Below are 15369 nucleotides of genomic sequence, written 5' to 3'. Positions count from 1 at the left end.
CCAGTTTGACACCACCTTAACTGCCATGTCTGAATCCTGGGAACTGTAGTTTGTTGCAGCAGAGACAGATAGGGTGAAATGTCCAACAAATCTACAAATCCCAGAATTCTATAGCATTGAGCCATGGCAGTTAAAGTGATGTCAAACTGCATTATTTCTGCAGTGCAGATGCAGCCTTCCTTATTTGGAATTCCCAAATCAAAAATATTGCAAAAAACCTAAACTTGTTTCATGGATGGCTGATAGAGTCACACCATTGCTTTCTGGTGGTTTAATAGAGACAAACTTTGTTTCATATACAAAATTATTAAAAATATTATATAAAATTACCTTCAGGCTTTGGATTTGCAAAATCAGAGCAGAGCAGGGAAGGACAAGGAGGTCTTGGAGATGTCTCATTCACAGGGTTGCCATAACTTGGGCCAACTCAAGGGCACTTAAAACTAACAAATGTATATGCAAAACACAGGTATTCTGAAATCCAAAATACTTCTGGTCCCAAGCATTTTGGATAAGGGAGACTCAGCCTGTATAAGATAATAGTCAAGTAGGTGCCAGATATGTAAGTAAGTAGAGTCTTGATCAATTAGATGCATAATATATATGATTTTTTAAAAGCTTATTACAGTTCTTCACCAGAATTGAAAGAAATGTGTGGATATTTCTGGTGATAGTATTGTAATTTCTGCCTTCCTCTTTGCAGTGTTACAACATAGATCTTGAAAAGAGAGCACTCTGTAGATGCTAGTTGACACACATCAAATAATCATTTTCTCTGTGAAACTTACTTGTACATTTAAAAGTGTGTGTATCATTTCCAGGCCAGTCGGATGGGTGTAGAGGCAGTACTTGCTCTTCTAGAAGCTACACCTGAAACCCCTGCTTGTGTGGTATCTTTGTCTGGAAACCAAGCTGTCCGCCTGCCTCTGATGGAGTGTGTGCAGATGGTGAGCTGCTGAAAGGAAGTCATTGTATTAATCCATTAAAATGCTATCTTGCTGGTATCAGTCAGTAGTCTGTTGTTATATGGAGCACATGTAAAGATGTTAGCAGAATGTTTATATACACTGGACACAATGAGTTCTAGTCATTCCTTCAGTAGCAGTTGCTGGAATGAACAATCGCTACATGAAAAATAACAGCAAACAGCCCCATGGATTTTTTTTTAAAAATCTAGATACCTTATGTTACAGGCAGCTCGTGTATAGTGTTGTAATAGTCTGCTCTCTTTGGTGATAGTTTGGTCACTTTTTACAGATACCAAAAATGTAATCTGCTAATATTATAAACTGGGGAGCCAGCATGGCATTGTGATTTGAGCATCAGACCAGGACTCTGGAGATGATGATTTGAATCCCAGTTTGGCCATAAAACCCACTGGGTTACCTTGGGCAAGTCACACTCTCAGCGTCAGAGGATGGCAATGGCAAACCCCCTCTGAAAAAACATGCCAAGGAAACCTTTAGGGCCGACGTAAGCTGGAAATGACATGAAGGCACATGACAACAATATCATAAACAGTTATCTAATGTTGTCTTTAGTCTGCCACAGGACTGAACTACTTAAGAGAGGAATCAAATACATGTATACACAGATGTAATTTATGTTGAACTTGCTATTCTTGCTTCTTAATACTAGTGTGTATGACTGCACTGGAAATCCCACTGAAATAATTTGAATTCATATGATTTAATTATATATATGGTACCTTAGAAGATATCATTGTATGACAATCTATTCCTTTTTTCCCCCTTTTTCAAAAGACTCAAGATGTACAGAAAGCCATGGATGAAAGAAATTTCTCTGATGCTGTGCAACTCCGTGGAAGGTATTCTGTTGTTCTTCATTCCTTCTCTGGCACTGATTACTGTCTTGGCTTTTCAGCCATCATTGGCTAATTGTTTAAAGGGATTATTTTTCATAATGATGATTTTTTTAAAAGAGAGATTTATTTTCCTATAGTTCTTTTTTCTTCTGAGGGCTTGTGATAAAATGCTTGTGTATTAATAACAAGACCAAGAATTCTATAGCTATGTGATTGTTCTGAGGCCAATATTACATTTATGTTAAGCATCCATTCTATTCTGTGTGATGACATTCAAAGTAGGAGCAATTGTTTTTCCATTCATTCCAAGCCAGAGTGAACAGTACCCTGTGCAACAGGAAAATCAATATTGTTTTCTTCTGCAGGAGTTTTCAAAACAACTTGAATACCTACAAGCTATTGTCTACCAAGAAGTCAGCTTCTGAGCTTCCTAAGGTACACCTTAATGTTATCTGCAATTATTTGGTTTCCCTTGTTTAGTTCATTCCTATTTACTGCCTACTTTATTTATTATGCCCAACATAAAAAATGCAGATTATTTGAAACATTGTCTCCTTGAAACATCCCTTCCTAATTTTGATATAACTGACCATGGGCCTATATAGCTTGATGAAAGAACAGTAAATTTCGGAAACATATGACAACAGACTTGGCATATATGTTGTCTATTTTTCATTACCTCAACACCTTCAATGAAGGCTTTGGTCTGTGTGACTAAAACTAACATAATCTAGCTGTGATATTCCAAGATGTGCCTGAATTAAATATTTTATTGTTAAACAAATGAAAGTCGTACCTATCTATCTCTCTAGCAAAATAAGGTCCAAGTTCTAATTGTACAGGCGGCCCTTCTATTACATGGGGGATCCGTTCCAGAACCCTTCCCCCCCCCCCCACATAAAAGAAAAAATGGGTAATCTTGAGCCCCATTGGAAGTAATGAGGTTACTCTTTGTTCATAAACTGTTTAATAGACTGAATTGCTCATTCTGCCATACCATTAGATTGGGCATATCCTGGACTACTAAAACATTGTTCAAACCCCCATTCTTTAGCAAATGTTTTAAATTCTTGACTAGCAAACGGCATGTTATCACTCACCACAATTCTTGGTATTCCATGGCGAGCAAACACAGACTTAAGCCTACAAATTACCGTTTTTGCAGTTTTATCAGGTAGACTTATTATTTCTGGATATTTTGACAAATAATCAACTATCAACAGAAATGGACAACTTTTCCTGTTCAAAAATGTCTATCCCCACCTTTTCCCATGGTACTTCAGGGATATCCTGTTGTTTGAGTGGTTCCTTTTGGTTGTTTGGAGCAAAACATGCACATGTGGCGCCATGTTTGCACCATGATCACGTGCCCCATTACTTCTTCTGGGACACGCAAAGCTTATTTCTGGCGCGGCTTCCAGCGTATGCGCTGTACATTACACTTTCCTGGGTTGGCATAGGACTAGTTTCAGTACTTTCCAGCACACTTACATAAATGTAGTATCCTGATTATTCAGCTGCTCAGTATTTTAAAATCAGATTTTGTGGCAGAACAGGCTGCCCCAAAGGGACAGATTCAAGCTGCCCCTTCTGAAGCCACATGCCACGACCCCAATCCAACTTTTTTTCTGGCCACAAAAGGAGCAACCAAGAGCTCTTTTTTGGGCTGGCAAAAAACGACTTTTCTGCCCCTCCATGGCTGGAAGCTGCTTTTAAGGAGCTTTAGCTGCATATGGTGTACAAACGCCATGCTGCTGGAGCGCCTGAAAGCCAGCCCCCATGTAAACAGACAGGTGGCTTCTGGGCGATTTGGGAGTCTGTGGCATGTAAACAGCGCACTCCCAAGCTGCCTGGAATACAGGGCAAAAGGGCCATCTGTTTTGGTCCTTTGTTCAGTTTAATGTGTGTGGAAATAAATTGTTTTATATGATAGCTAGATTTATAGGAAATGTCTGCAGCCACAGTGCTGCTTTTAAATCTCTCTGTTTTCTTCAACAGGATGATATCTCATATAGTGTATGTAAAAGAAAAGCAATTTTATCAGCCTTAGCAAGCTCTTTTGTTTGCTAGATTTGGAAACTATGCTATTATTATTTTGCATGACAGTCAAGACTTGAGCAATTTATACCTGTGCACTCTTCTGCTTAAAGCTAGTCAGCATACACTCAGATCTGTTTTTCAGTTTTGCTATAGTCCTGGTTTAAAAAAAAATCCATCATGCCTCTACAAAAGCATTATTAACATGGATTAGTTTTAGCAAATAAACCTGAAGTTTATTACCCCCCCCCCGCCAAAAAAAGTACAAAATGTAAAAATTTATTGTGTCCTTAATGGACAGCAAAAAGTCAGAATGTAATAAGTGATGCAATCAACTGTAATATTGTATGAAACAAATTTACAAATGTGCATTTTCAATTCTAGTATTTTGTACAATTTAGCATAGACATGCAGGCCTTCGGAAAATACGCTTATGCTGTGTGGCCTCTTCCTTTTGCCTACATGCGGGCTCCTTGTCAAACTGGACCTACCATCAGACTCCCTGGTATGGCTGCCATTATTGTGATATAAGAAGGTGGATTGAGCATGAGCAGATTGTGCTCCTTTGCTTTATTTTTTTCCTTTCCAAGAGTCATGACAGGTAGATCTTACATTAAAGCAGCCTTGGAAATGGTTTTTAATTGTTAATTCACACCACAGAAGCTGAGAAGTTCATAACAATTCCAGCCATTCTTGCAGCAGGTGCACAAATGGAGTACTCACCAGTGCTGCTCACAATAAGAATGATGTGTTCTCCATTTTGGGGCCTAAATACTCTAAAGTCACCAGATCCTGTCTGCTCTTGGAAGCTAAGCAATGTCAGCCCTGGTTAGTAGTTGGATGGGAGACCGCCAACAAATACCAGATGCTATAGGATATATTTCAGATGAAAGAACTGGGATAACCATAGCTGAGTACTCCTTGCCTAAGCCAGCATGCTGTAGTGGTTTGAGCATTGGACTATGGCTGTGGAGACCAGGGTTTCAATCTCTGTTCAATCATGGAAACCTCACTAGGCAACCTTGGGCAAGTCCCACTCTCTTAAAGGAAGGCCATGACACCCCCCTCCCCGCCAAACAAATCATATCAATGAAACCCTGTAATAGGTTCGCCTTAGTATTACCATAAGCCTGAAACAACTTGAAGGCACATAAGAAGAAAACCTTATGAAATTCATGTGATTTCATCACCTTTGGTCAGCAGGTGGCTTGAAGGCACATACACACATTCTCCATATGAAAGCTTTTGTGGAAGGGCTATGTGGATGTCAGAAAGAGATTTCAAATAGTGTACGTCAAGATAGGGGCCAGGAAGCATGAGGTTTCTTACAACTCAAACTTTCTTGGGTGAGGCTGGTAGTTGCTGATTTGGTCTTTTAAAGCTGGTCATTCAGTTAAAGATAGGCTAGTCTTCTGAAAAACACATGATATTGTTTGAGCATTGCTATAAAACAACAGAACACTTGGACTGAAGAGAATGAAATGAAAAGAGCATGGAGATCATTGAACAGCCATAGCTGAAGTCAAAGGCTTCATTCTCATGTAACCTTTTGTTTTGTTTTGTAAAACACATTTTAAGGAGAAAAACTTGGTTGTGTCACTTTACATTGTAGGTGTAGCTTATGTGACAGTCAAATTTAGAGATTCCTTTTGGTGAATCTATTGTTACTGAGGAACTGGAGGAGAAGGTCTTAGTTCCCCTCCAGAAGGAGGGCAGTGGGAAATCATTGATGGTGGAGCAGGACATTTCTAGAGATCTTCATCTGGTTTATTTGAATCACAAAATGTTTACATCACATGTAAAAATGTGGACATACTCTTATCACTGTGTGTGTTCATCTTTCCTTTTACTGCCCCCCCATCCCAAATTGCTTCTTAGCTGACCAGATTTGGGTATCTACTTGACCAACATGAAGCTTATGTGGGCCACAGAACTACGTCTAGTAACTACTACTCTAAGGTTAAGACATGTATTTGGACATGATCTTCCTTTATTTGGAACTTCAAGGAACATGGATTTAACATCTTTTAAAAAAATATTCAGATGTTTACTGTGTGTTGTTTTTTACCCATCAAGATTGTGTTCAGAGTCTTGACTTTGAACATAAAATGCACATGGAATTAGCAATATGTATCAGAAAAGAGATTTTATTATTATAGTTCCTTTTCTGACCTTATCGTATTTGTAATTTCAACTAGAGAAATCCTATAGAATAGCTGAGTAGTGATCAATGCTGATGTAAATGAAATTGATTCAATGGGAATGCCACTAGTACTGTGGCCTCTATATTTGAAAGTAGACTTTTAGATAAATGTAGTGCTGCCTTGAGAAAAGTGTATTGAAAAAGTAAACACCATCAGTATGGAAAAGTAAACCTTTAAAATGTTAGCTCTAAATCCAATGCTGATCTGATGCTGCAGCTCAAGAACAGCCCTTGACACTAGCTAAAAATAGTTTGCAGACTTCTAGACCTCTAAAATTAGGGTTTGGGGGGGTGTACATGGCTGCTCCCTTCCTGTTTCCATTGATGGAAATAATTGCATTGTTGCTATTTATGACAGACATGTCTTTTATGATAGACTTGTCTTACCTTGAGCCAAACAACTGTGTAGAATGTGTTGTGTGGTTTGAGGTTTGTCCTTCATGTCCTGCCTCATATGCTCATTGGAAGTTCTTGAGGTGAACACCTCTGAAAGCACATAGGCAACTAGTGATATAAAGGTTAAGGCAGGTGGCATGATGGTTGTATTTTTAGGGGGGGGGGGGAATTACTCCATAGGCCAACACAAAGTGGCACGTGACATCGCATATGCTTGGTGCAGTGGCCAAGGAAACAGCATCGCTCAAAACCCACTTTGCATGCTTTTTGAATTTTCCTTTATGCAAGTCCTGTTCTGAGGTTGTTTTCCCCCCCTGAAAAGTGCTTCTTATGATTGGGTTTATTTTTACACTGAAATATGATATGCGTTTGTGCTGAACCATACAATGCATGGCCTTTTCCTTTGGACACACTGCTGAGAGTAAATAGCTTCGTGAGTGCAAGTGGTTCCCACACAATCAGTGATCAGCTGGCTATGTTTGGGCTGCTTGCTACTTTGCATTAAGGCATATTTATTACATTTTATATATTGTGACTGCTTTTAGAAGGTAAGATGCAGAACTTTGATATTTACTTGGAAAAAGTAACCATTATGTTAATCATCACAGTGTTTAAAAGGTAACATCACAGTATTTAAAAAGTAACCCATTGCTGTGACTTGTTACAGTGGTCAAAACAAATAATTTGTTGTATTCACTAGTTTTCCATTACTTTCTGTTACCTTTTTGCAGGGGAGGTGAAGTCCATATGATTCATCATACAGTGTCTTAAACCATGAAAAATTTGGGTCAAAGTGGTGACATACACACTTTAAAAATATCTTTTGAAAAGAATTGGAAAACATTCAGTCATTAAAGCAATAAAGTCATTTTGTGCTTACTCCTTATATGTTGCTTTTGAAATATGGCTTCCTTGCATGCTTGTTCTCTCAAAAAGTTACAGATTAGGTTGTGTTGCTAAATAATACAATATGTTACTTCCAAGTCCTGGTAATTCATGTGGCATGCTTTCATTTGATTTACTTCTGTGTATTTGTAAATATAGGTAGGTAAACTGAAAGGAAATTCAGCTTTTAAATGTGTTGTATTTGCATTTTATTTTTTTTATTTTTTGTTCCCAGTTAGTCCACTGATTTAAAATATCTAGGAAGATATACTTGGAGCACAGCATTCAGAGGGGATTGAATGTAAAGAATTTAATTATTTTGTTTTCAGCCAGCACATCAAAATGAATGGAGCTCCTATTGAGGTGGTGTGGGGCAGGGGGAGGTATGGCAGTGGGAGGAGGGACTTGCGTTCCAGGGGAAGGCGAGATCGATGCTTCATATCTATCTCCCCTTCCTGTCCCTCTCCCAACCTAAGGGACCTGAGGGTCACTCCAACCATGCCACAAACCCTGTCGCTGCTCCTGTGCAATGCCAGATCGATCAACAACAAGTCCCACATCCTCCACGATTTGTTGGAGGACCGAAGTTGCGATCTGGCTTGCATTACCGAGACCTGGCTTGGGCCTGAAGGGGATGCTGTGTGGGCTCAGGCCCTGCCTGCCGGGTTCTCAGTGAAGGACCAGCCCAGGTTAGGTGGGCGGGGGTGTGTGTGGCCTTGATACATAGGAACACCGTGTCCCTCACCAGGAACCACATCCGACAGATGTCCTATATCGAGTGTATTTACCTGACCCTAAAGGCGAGGGACAGTCTAGGGATTCTGTTGGTGTATCGGCCACCCCGTGCGCTAACGGACTCCCTTAACGAGCTGACACAGCTGGTCGCTGAACTGATGCTGGAGATGCCCAGGCTACTTGTCCTGGGCGACTTCAACATCTCCCTCACGGCCAGCTATGTTCCACCCGGTGCAGCTCGCGAATTCATGGATATCATGGCGGCCATGGGCCTGTCCCAGCTGATTCTGGGTCCTACGCATTGTGCGGGTAATACTCTCGATTTGGTCTTTTGTTCTGATGCGGAAAATCCGTGGGCGGAAATAACTAATATTTCCCCCCTGCCATCACTTCCTGGTTGAGGCGAAAATCAAGGTCTCTACCCAGATCCCTCCCGGGGGTGGTGGACCTATTAGGATGGTCCACCCTCGAAGGCTAATGGAACCCAAAAGGTTCCAGGAAGCCCTAGAGGGACACATGGTTGGAAGTGACAGCGATTCTGTTGATGCCCTGACTGGTATCTGGAATACCGGTCTCTCGAGGGCTATACACAGTATCGCTCCCAAGCGCCCTCTCAGACCCGCTTCCAAACGTAAGCCCTGGTATACGGAAGATCTCCGGGCAAGGAAGCGGGAGCTGCGACGGCTAGAGTACCGTTGGCAGAAACACCTTCGCTTAGACGACAAGACTCTCCTAGCCCAACTGTTAGAGGACTATGGAGAGGCGATACGAGCAGCAAAGAACTCGTTCTATGGTGCTCACATCGCGTCCGCAGAGTCGCGTCCAGCAGAGTTGTTCAGGGTAGTCAGAGAGCTAACTCAGCTCCCTCCTTCCCTGAACCAGATCCTTGAACCTTCTAAGGCCTGCTGTGACCAATTTAACAACTTCTTCGCGGATAAAACTTCTCGGATAAGCGAAGATCTTAACGCCGACATTCAGGCAGAACCTAGGGTAGAGGCATCCAGGGCCTCCGTGGACTTTATTAAACTGGATCGGTTTGAGTTGGTAAGTACCGATGATGTGGACAAGATCCTCGGAAGTGTTCGGAAGATAACCTGCTCTCTCGATCCCTGTCCCTCGTGGCTAGCAGCCCAGGGGGGACCGGCTGTGACTTCATTGTTACGCTGGATTATTAATACATCTTTGAGGGAAGGGCAATTTCCATCTGATCTTAAATTGGCCATTGTAAAACCTTTATTAAAAAAGCCCTCCCTCGACCCCCTGGTACATAATAATTATCGGCCAGTTTCACTGCTGCCATTTTTGGGGAAGGTGATCGAGAGGGCGGTTGCACTCCAGCTTCAGGCGGTCTTGGATGATACGGATTATCTGGACCCATTTCAAACTGGCTTTTGGGCGGGTTACGGGGTTGAGACGGCCATGGTCGCCTTGGTCGATGATCTCCGTCTGGGCATCGACAGGGGAAGCGTGTCCCTGCTGGTGCTCTTGGACATCTCAGCGGCTTTCGATACCATAGACCATGGTATCCTTCTGGGACGTCTAGCAGAGGTAGGAGTCGGTGGCACTGCGCTCCAGTGGTTCCGCTCCTATCTCTCTGGAAGGTCCCAGATGGTGCAGCTGGGAGACGTGTGCTCCGATGAGAGGGCCCTTAAAACTGGGGTCCCTCAAGGAGCCATTCTGTCTCCCATGCTATTTAACATTTACATGAAACCGCTGGGAGAGATCATCCGGAGACATGGGGCGCGGGGTTATCAGTACGCTGATGACACCCAAATAGTCTTCTCTATGTCTCCGACTGATGCAGTGACTGAGGATGGCGTCTCTCCTCTCGTGGCCTGTCTGGAGTCAGTAATGGGCTGGATGAGGGAAAACTGACTCAAGCTGAATCCAGAGAAAACGGAGGTACTCGTGATAGGTTCCCCTGGTCCAGGAATGGCGGTGGTTCCACCTGTCCTGAACGGGGTCACGCTCCCTGTGAAGGACTCCGTGCGCAGTCTGGGGGTGCTTCTTGACTCGTCCCTTCGCCTGACTACTCAGGTGAATGCGACGGTCAAGAGCACCTGTCATCAGCTTCGGCTTATTCGCCAGCTGCGCCCATACCTGGCCCAGAGGGACCTTGAAACTGTGGTACATGCTCTGGTAACCTCGAGACTGGACTTCTGCAATGTACTCTACATGGGGCAACCCTTATACCAAACCCGGAAGCTACAATGGTGCAGAACATGGCAGCCAGGCTGGTCACTGGTACTTCCAGGGCCAGCCATATAACACCGGTATTAAAAGATCTCCATTGGCTGCCCATTCGCTTCCGGGCGCAATATAAGGTGTTGGTGATGACCTATAAAGCCCTAAATGGCTTGGGCCCAGGATACCTGAAGGACCGCCTCTCCCCATACATTCCGCCCCGCACCCTCAGAACATCTGGGCAGCAATTACTTAGGGTTCCCGGGGCGAGGTTTGTCTCCACTACTAGGAGGACATTCTCCATCGCCGCCCCGGCCCTTTGGAACACGCTGCCCATAGAGCTCCGCTCAGCTACCTCCCTGGCCCAATTTAGACGGGACCTAAAGACCTTCCTGTTTGGGATTGCATTCCCTGATTAAAGTCCCTTAGGCCTCCTCCTCCGCACTGGCAAAGGGATTGGCTAACCCGGGGCTTTTTTGTCTTTGTTTTTTATGGAATTGTTGTATGGTTTTATTGTTTCTTGTATTGTTTTTAACCTGTTGTAAAGCGCCCTGATCTGTTGGAAGGGCGGTATATAAATAAAAATTTTATTTATTTATTTATTATTAATGGTTGTTTTAAGAACTTCAGCTAGTTACCACTGGGCCTTAAAATCTGAGAGTAAATGCATTTTTGAAAAATAACTTGCCTACTCTCTGCATTGTTTCAAATCTCTTCAAGTAAATGATTTGCCATCTTTTTCTTTTTAGGAAAATGGATAATACTGTTTCCTTCCATATGTGCGCTATACCTAAGGAAGTTCATTCTTTTCTTCTCTTGCAGACTAACTTCAATGTAGCTGTTTTAAATGTAGGCGCTCCAGCAGCTGGTATGAATGCTGCTGTTCGCTCTGCTGTCAGAATTGGCATAACTGAAGGACACAAAATGTTTGCTGTCACTGATGGGTTCGAGGGCTTTTCTAAAGGGCAGGTTAGTTTGGTCCAAACACTGTCTTTTATCATAATACTATGAAAAGGATTTAATGATAATTTTAACCTGCTTTCTAGCTCTGCTTTTGGGCCATGACACAGCTTTAAAAATCTGGTTTTTGAAATATAATGTCATAGAGATATAGCATTGAAACAGATCAGAGCTAGAGCTTCCACTATATCAATCCAGATACAAAGTGTGTGTGTGTGTGTGTGAATGTGTGTGTGATCATTGACCAGAACATTGGCCAAATTTTGAGAGACATTTTGTACAGTATCTTGGGAGGGGAAAACAGTCACCACTGTTCTATGGATATGTTAAATAGTGACTAGCAGTACAAAACAACAGAGTTCAACAAATGCCTTAATGAAACTTGGAGATGTACCATCATAAGGTATCTCTCACAACAGAGGTTTATCTATTTTCTGCATTTGGAACTTGTTCCATCTTCACTCAGATTGCACTTTATTTCTCCATAGTCCTTAAATACCATAAAGGTCTTTGTAAATAATAGTAACTACAATTTACTGCTACTATTTTATTTCTTACCTGTCTCTCCCCAAGGCTCAAGAAAGGGCACAGCATAGATTAAAATGCAATACAGTGGTACCCCGGGATACGAATTGCTCGCGTTACGAAATTTCCGGGGTACGAAAAAGTTAGATAGGAAAAAACTGTTCCGGGTTACGAAGATTTTTTCGGGTTACGAAATTTTTTTCGGCGCGAAATTCAAATCTGAAAGCGCGGCTAGCGGGCGGCTAGCGGCTTTCCAGCGCCTTTTCGGGTTGCGAAATTTATCGGGTTACGAACGGCGCCGCGGAACGAATTAATTTCGTAACCCGAGGTAGCACTGTATATAACCAACCATTAAACACATGTTAAAACACATACGCATAGGATTAAGATGACCATTATACATTAACATTATCCAGATTAAAACATACCAATTTAAAATGCATAGTTCAAAATCAGCTGTGTAGGTCAGCTGGAAAAGATAGGTCTTTAATACTGTTTTAAATCCAGGCAGCATATTTAGCTGCTGGATCTCTGCTGGCAGTTCATTCCACAGTCCTCTGGGTGATGGCTACATCTAGTCTTGGCCAATTTAGGTAAATGCCTCCTAGAGGACCTAAGTATACGGAGCAGATTATATGGGATTATAAACAGCTGTGATTACCCATTTTTTAAAATACATTTGCTGAACAATTCCTGGGAAATCCTCCATATCAAATTCCATACGTTTGTTCTGAGGTCAGCTTTTAAGCGACCTTGGCAAGAGGCCAGGCTTGGCAGTTTGCATGTCTTAGAATAACCATGGGAGTATGAAATATCTGGAGAGGAAGACACAGGCAAGAACATAACTAGCTGATGAAAGCCAACTGTATCACACAATCTGTTGTCACATTTGTTTACAGTTTTTGAGGAGGTGTTTATAAAATACCTTGTTTATAATGTGCTTACTCCTGAGGCTTCTCATGTGATATGTTTGAGGCCATGATATATTAATAAGACTGGCATTTCTCATGACCCATGGAAAGGAAGTAGCACTCTCTTTCAATGTTTTGCAGCCCATCGTTTCCCAGATTAAAGATATATAATGATTCTGTGTAACTGTTTTGGTAGGAAGCCAAGGTTCCTATCTAGGCATCTTATTTACACTCACATGAAGGGAGAAAGGGAAAGGGCATGAGCTTAGGTTGTTGCTGTGAGGCACATGGAAGCCAGTTTGCCCTGATGAATAATCTTTTTCTGGATACCTGCCTGGTAGGTAGTCTCCTATCCAGTCTTCACCTTCAGTATTTAATGGAGAATGGCTTCATGGTGGTGGTCATTTTGTCCTCACTTGCTCCTCAACTGCCCTTCCTTTTATATTACATGAGAGTTCTTATGGGAGAATGCTGGAAGCCAGTTAACGGGGAGAGCATAACGGTGCATCTACACTGTAGAAATAATGATGTAGCTCCATCCTGTGGAGTCCTGGGATTTGTAGTTTCACAAGGTCTTTAGCCATCTCTGCCCAAGAGTGCTGCCACACAAAACTACAAAGCTCAGGGTTCTGTAGGATGGAGCCAGGGTAGTTAAATTGATGTCAAATTGTGTTATTTCTACAGTGTAGATGCACCATTCATGTTTTCGTTTATCTTCTTCATAGCAATCAGTCTTTCCTGTCCTCTTCTTTCATGTCCGTACACAGTTTCTGCATTTTAAGGAGTTGCTCATAACTCACACTGGTTTGCTAGTATATTCTTTATGTAACAACATATGTGGGAATGCTGGAGTCCCTTTGAGCAGGAGCACTTGTGGGGCATGCCACTCCCCAGAGTGAGTTCTGTTTGACGACCACAGCCTACTGGGACTCATGGTCCTATGCTATGCCCCACAAAATACACTGTGGGAAATAAAAGGTTGTGGACTTTTGGACCAGCAAAAAGACTGTGATGGTTTTGCCATTCCACTTGCTTGTCCAGAAGACTTGTGGGTGCAAGTCTGCCACCCCTCACATTTATCAAATACTTCATCCATGTGTGCCATAACCGACAATCTTTTCAAATCTTTTTCATTTTCCACCACAATTTGTTAAAGGTAACAGGGAGTTAGAGTTTTGTGGAGTCATTAGTTGGAAATGTACGGCTTTATTGTGACTTTTTAAAAGTAAGTTGATGATTCTGGGGAAGTCTATATGGATTTATACACTGAGAAATTGAAGGACAGAACTGTGGTGGAATTACATTCACAAGTTTACAGGTTTGAAGTGTAAGCATATTTAAGTGGTTGATGAGGTTAGCTTTCACATATACTACAGAAATGTTAAATAACTTCTACAGTATTCTAATTTATGGCATAATAAATCAAAAATTACTTAAACTTTTTTACTTGTTTTAAATTATAGATCAAAGAAATCAGCTGGGGAGATGTTGGAGGATGGACTGGCCAAGGAGGTTCAATTCTGGGCACAAAACGGTAATTTAAATATTATTTCTTGTAGCAAATTCAGTTGTTAAAACCTGTACAGCCTTGCCTTCTGTAGAAGAGAATTAAACAGCCTGGAAACAGCTACTGAGAAGGTCTCTCACATGACCTTACTAGATGGGCCTGGGATAGTTGTGGAACTGAGTGGAAATCCTACCCTGTAAATTTTGAGACTTGTGCACACTCATATAGTGATATAGGTCTATACATCTAAGTTATATAGTGTCTTAACACTTTGAGTGAATGAATGGATTTTTATTTCAGTCAGTGACTAGAGAGCAGTGGTAGCTGCCACACAGAAACATGGAGGCGAAACAGATGGGCAGGAAAAAGTGGCTTGAAGCTGCCTTTTCTGAAGCCACATTGAAACCCCACCAACCACACCGCCGGCTCCCAAGGCAGCTGGAGTGCTCATGTCATGACCACATGATATAGCTTCAAGCCAGGAAGAAGCAGAAAAAAACCTGCTTCTTTTTGAAACAGCTTTTCTCAGCATAAGGCGCCTAGAGGGCACTTTCCTGCTGGCTTCAAGGCATGTGTCATCTAAACACCACACCTTCAAGTCAGCCTGAAAGCACCTCTTTTTGCCTGTCTGTTTAGCCCTTTAGTTTGCAAAGAGATCTTGTAACACCTTTGGACAATGCCACTTGAAAGAGGAAGGAGAAGGAGATTTATGTCACCATTTCCTTGTTTCCCTTGTAGATCCTTGTACTTTGGGAGACCATGAAGATTAGCATGGAGTGAATGCGAGGGAGATTTTCAGGGGTGGGAAAATGCATGAAAATGTTCACCTCTAATAGATGTCAGTTTCTTCTGCAAATGGAAGAAGGTCTTTTATAATCAACTTGCAATATTTTATCCAGGCACTCCAGATACAACTTGCTATACTGTATTTAGATACCCCCCCCCCCCAATCCTTCAGGTTCATGGAAGCTGGCAACACTTTAAAAATGGTCATAATACTGCAACTGTAATTCTTAAGTGTATTCTTATTCTTAATTGTCCATTTTTATTTCTCCCTCTTGCAGAACAGTAATGACATTTTTTGTTTTGTCCCTTAATAAGTAATGTCTTTCTGAACAACTTTATTAAAAGTTAAGAAAAAGAAAAGAAAAAGAAGGGAAGAAATACCAGACATGTCTATCCTTTTGTTATTGCTCCCTTG

General features: G+C 41.9%; 1 protein-coding gene across 1 annotated transcript in view; it reads left to right on the top strand.

The window, feature by feature from the left end:
* Nucleotides 1–15369, top strand: part of LOC149310025 (ATP-dependent 6-phosphofructokinase, platelet type-like) — an 84190-nt gene that overhangs the window by 50226 nt on the left and 18595 nt on the right. Inside the window, exons 11-16 of the mRNA XM_089533513.1 lie at nt 822–947; nt 1764–1828; nt 2191–2260; nt 3824–3841; nt 11088–11234; nt 14125–14195. Coding sequence (XP_089389639.1) covers nt 822–947; nt 1764–1828; nt 2191–2260; nt 3824–3841; nt 11088–11234; nt 14125–14195 — 497 coding nt within the window. The remainder of the gene's footprint in view (nt 1–821; nt 948–1763; nt 1829–2190; nt 2261–3823; nt 3842–11087; nt 11235–14124; nt 14196–15369) is intronic.

This window comes from Sceloporus occidentalis, unplaced genomic scaffold (assembly GCF_023333645.1).
Source record: "Sceloporus occidentalis isolate IW3139 unplaced genomic scaffold, rSceOcc1.0.p SCAF_7, whole genome shotgun sequence".
Classification (NCBI taxonomy): domain Eukaryota; kingdom Metazoa; phylum Chordata; class Lepidosauria; order Squamata; family Phrynosomatidae; genus Sceloporus; species Sceloporus occidentalis.
The sequence above is the reverse complement of the archived record's forward strand: the minus strand, read 5'-3'. Positions and strand labels throughout refer to the sequence as shown.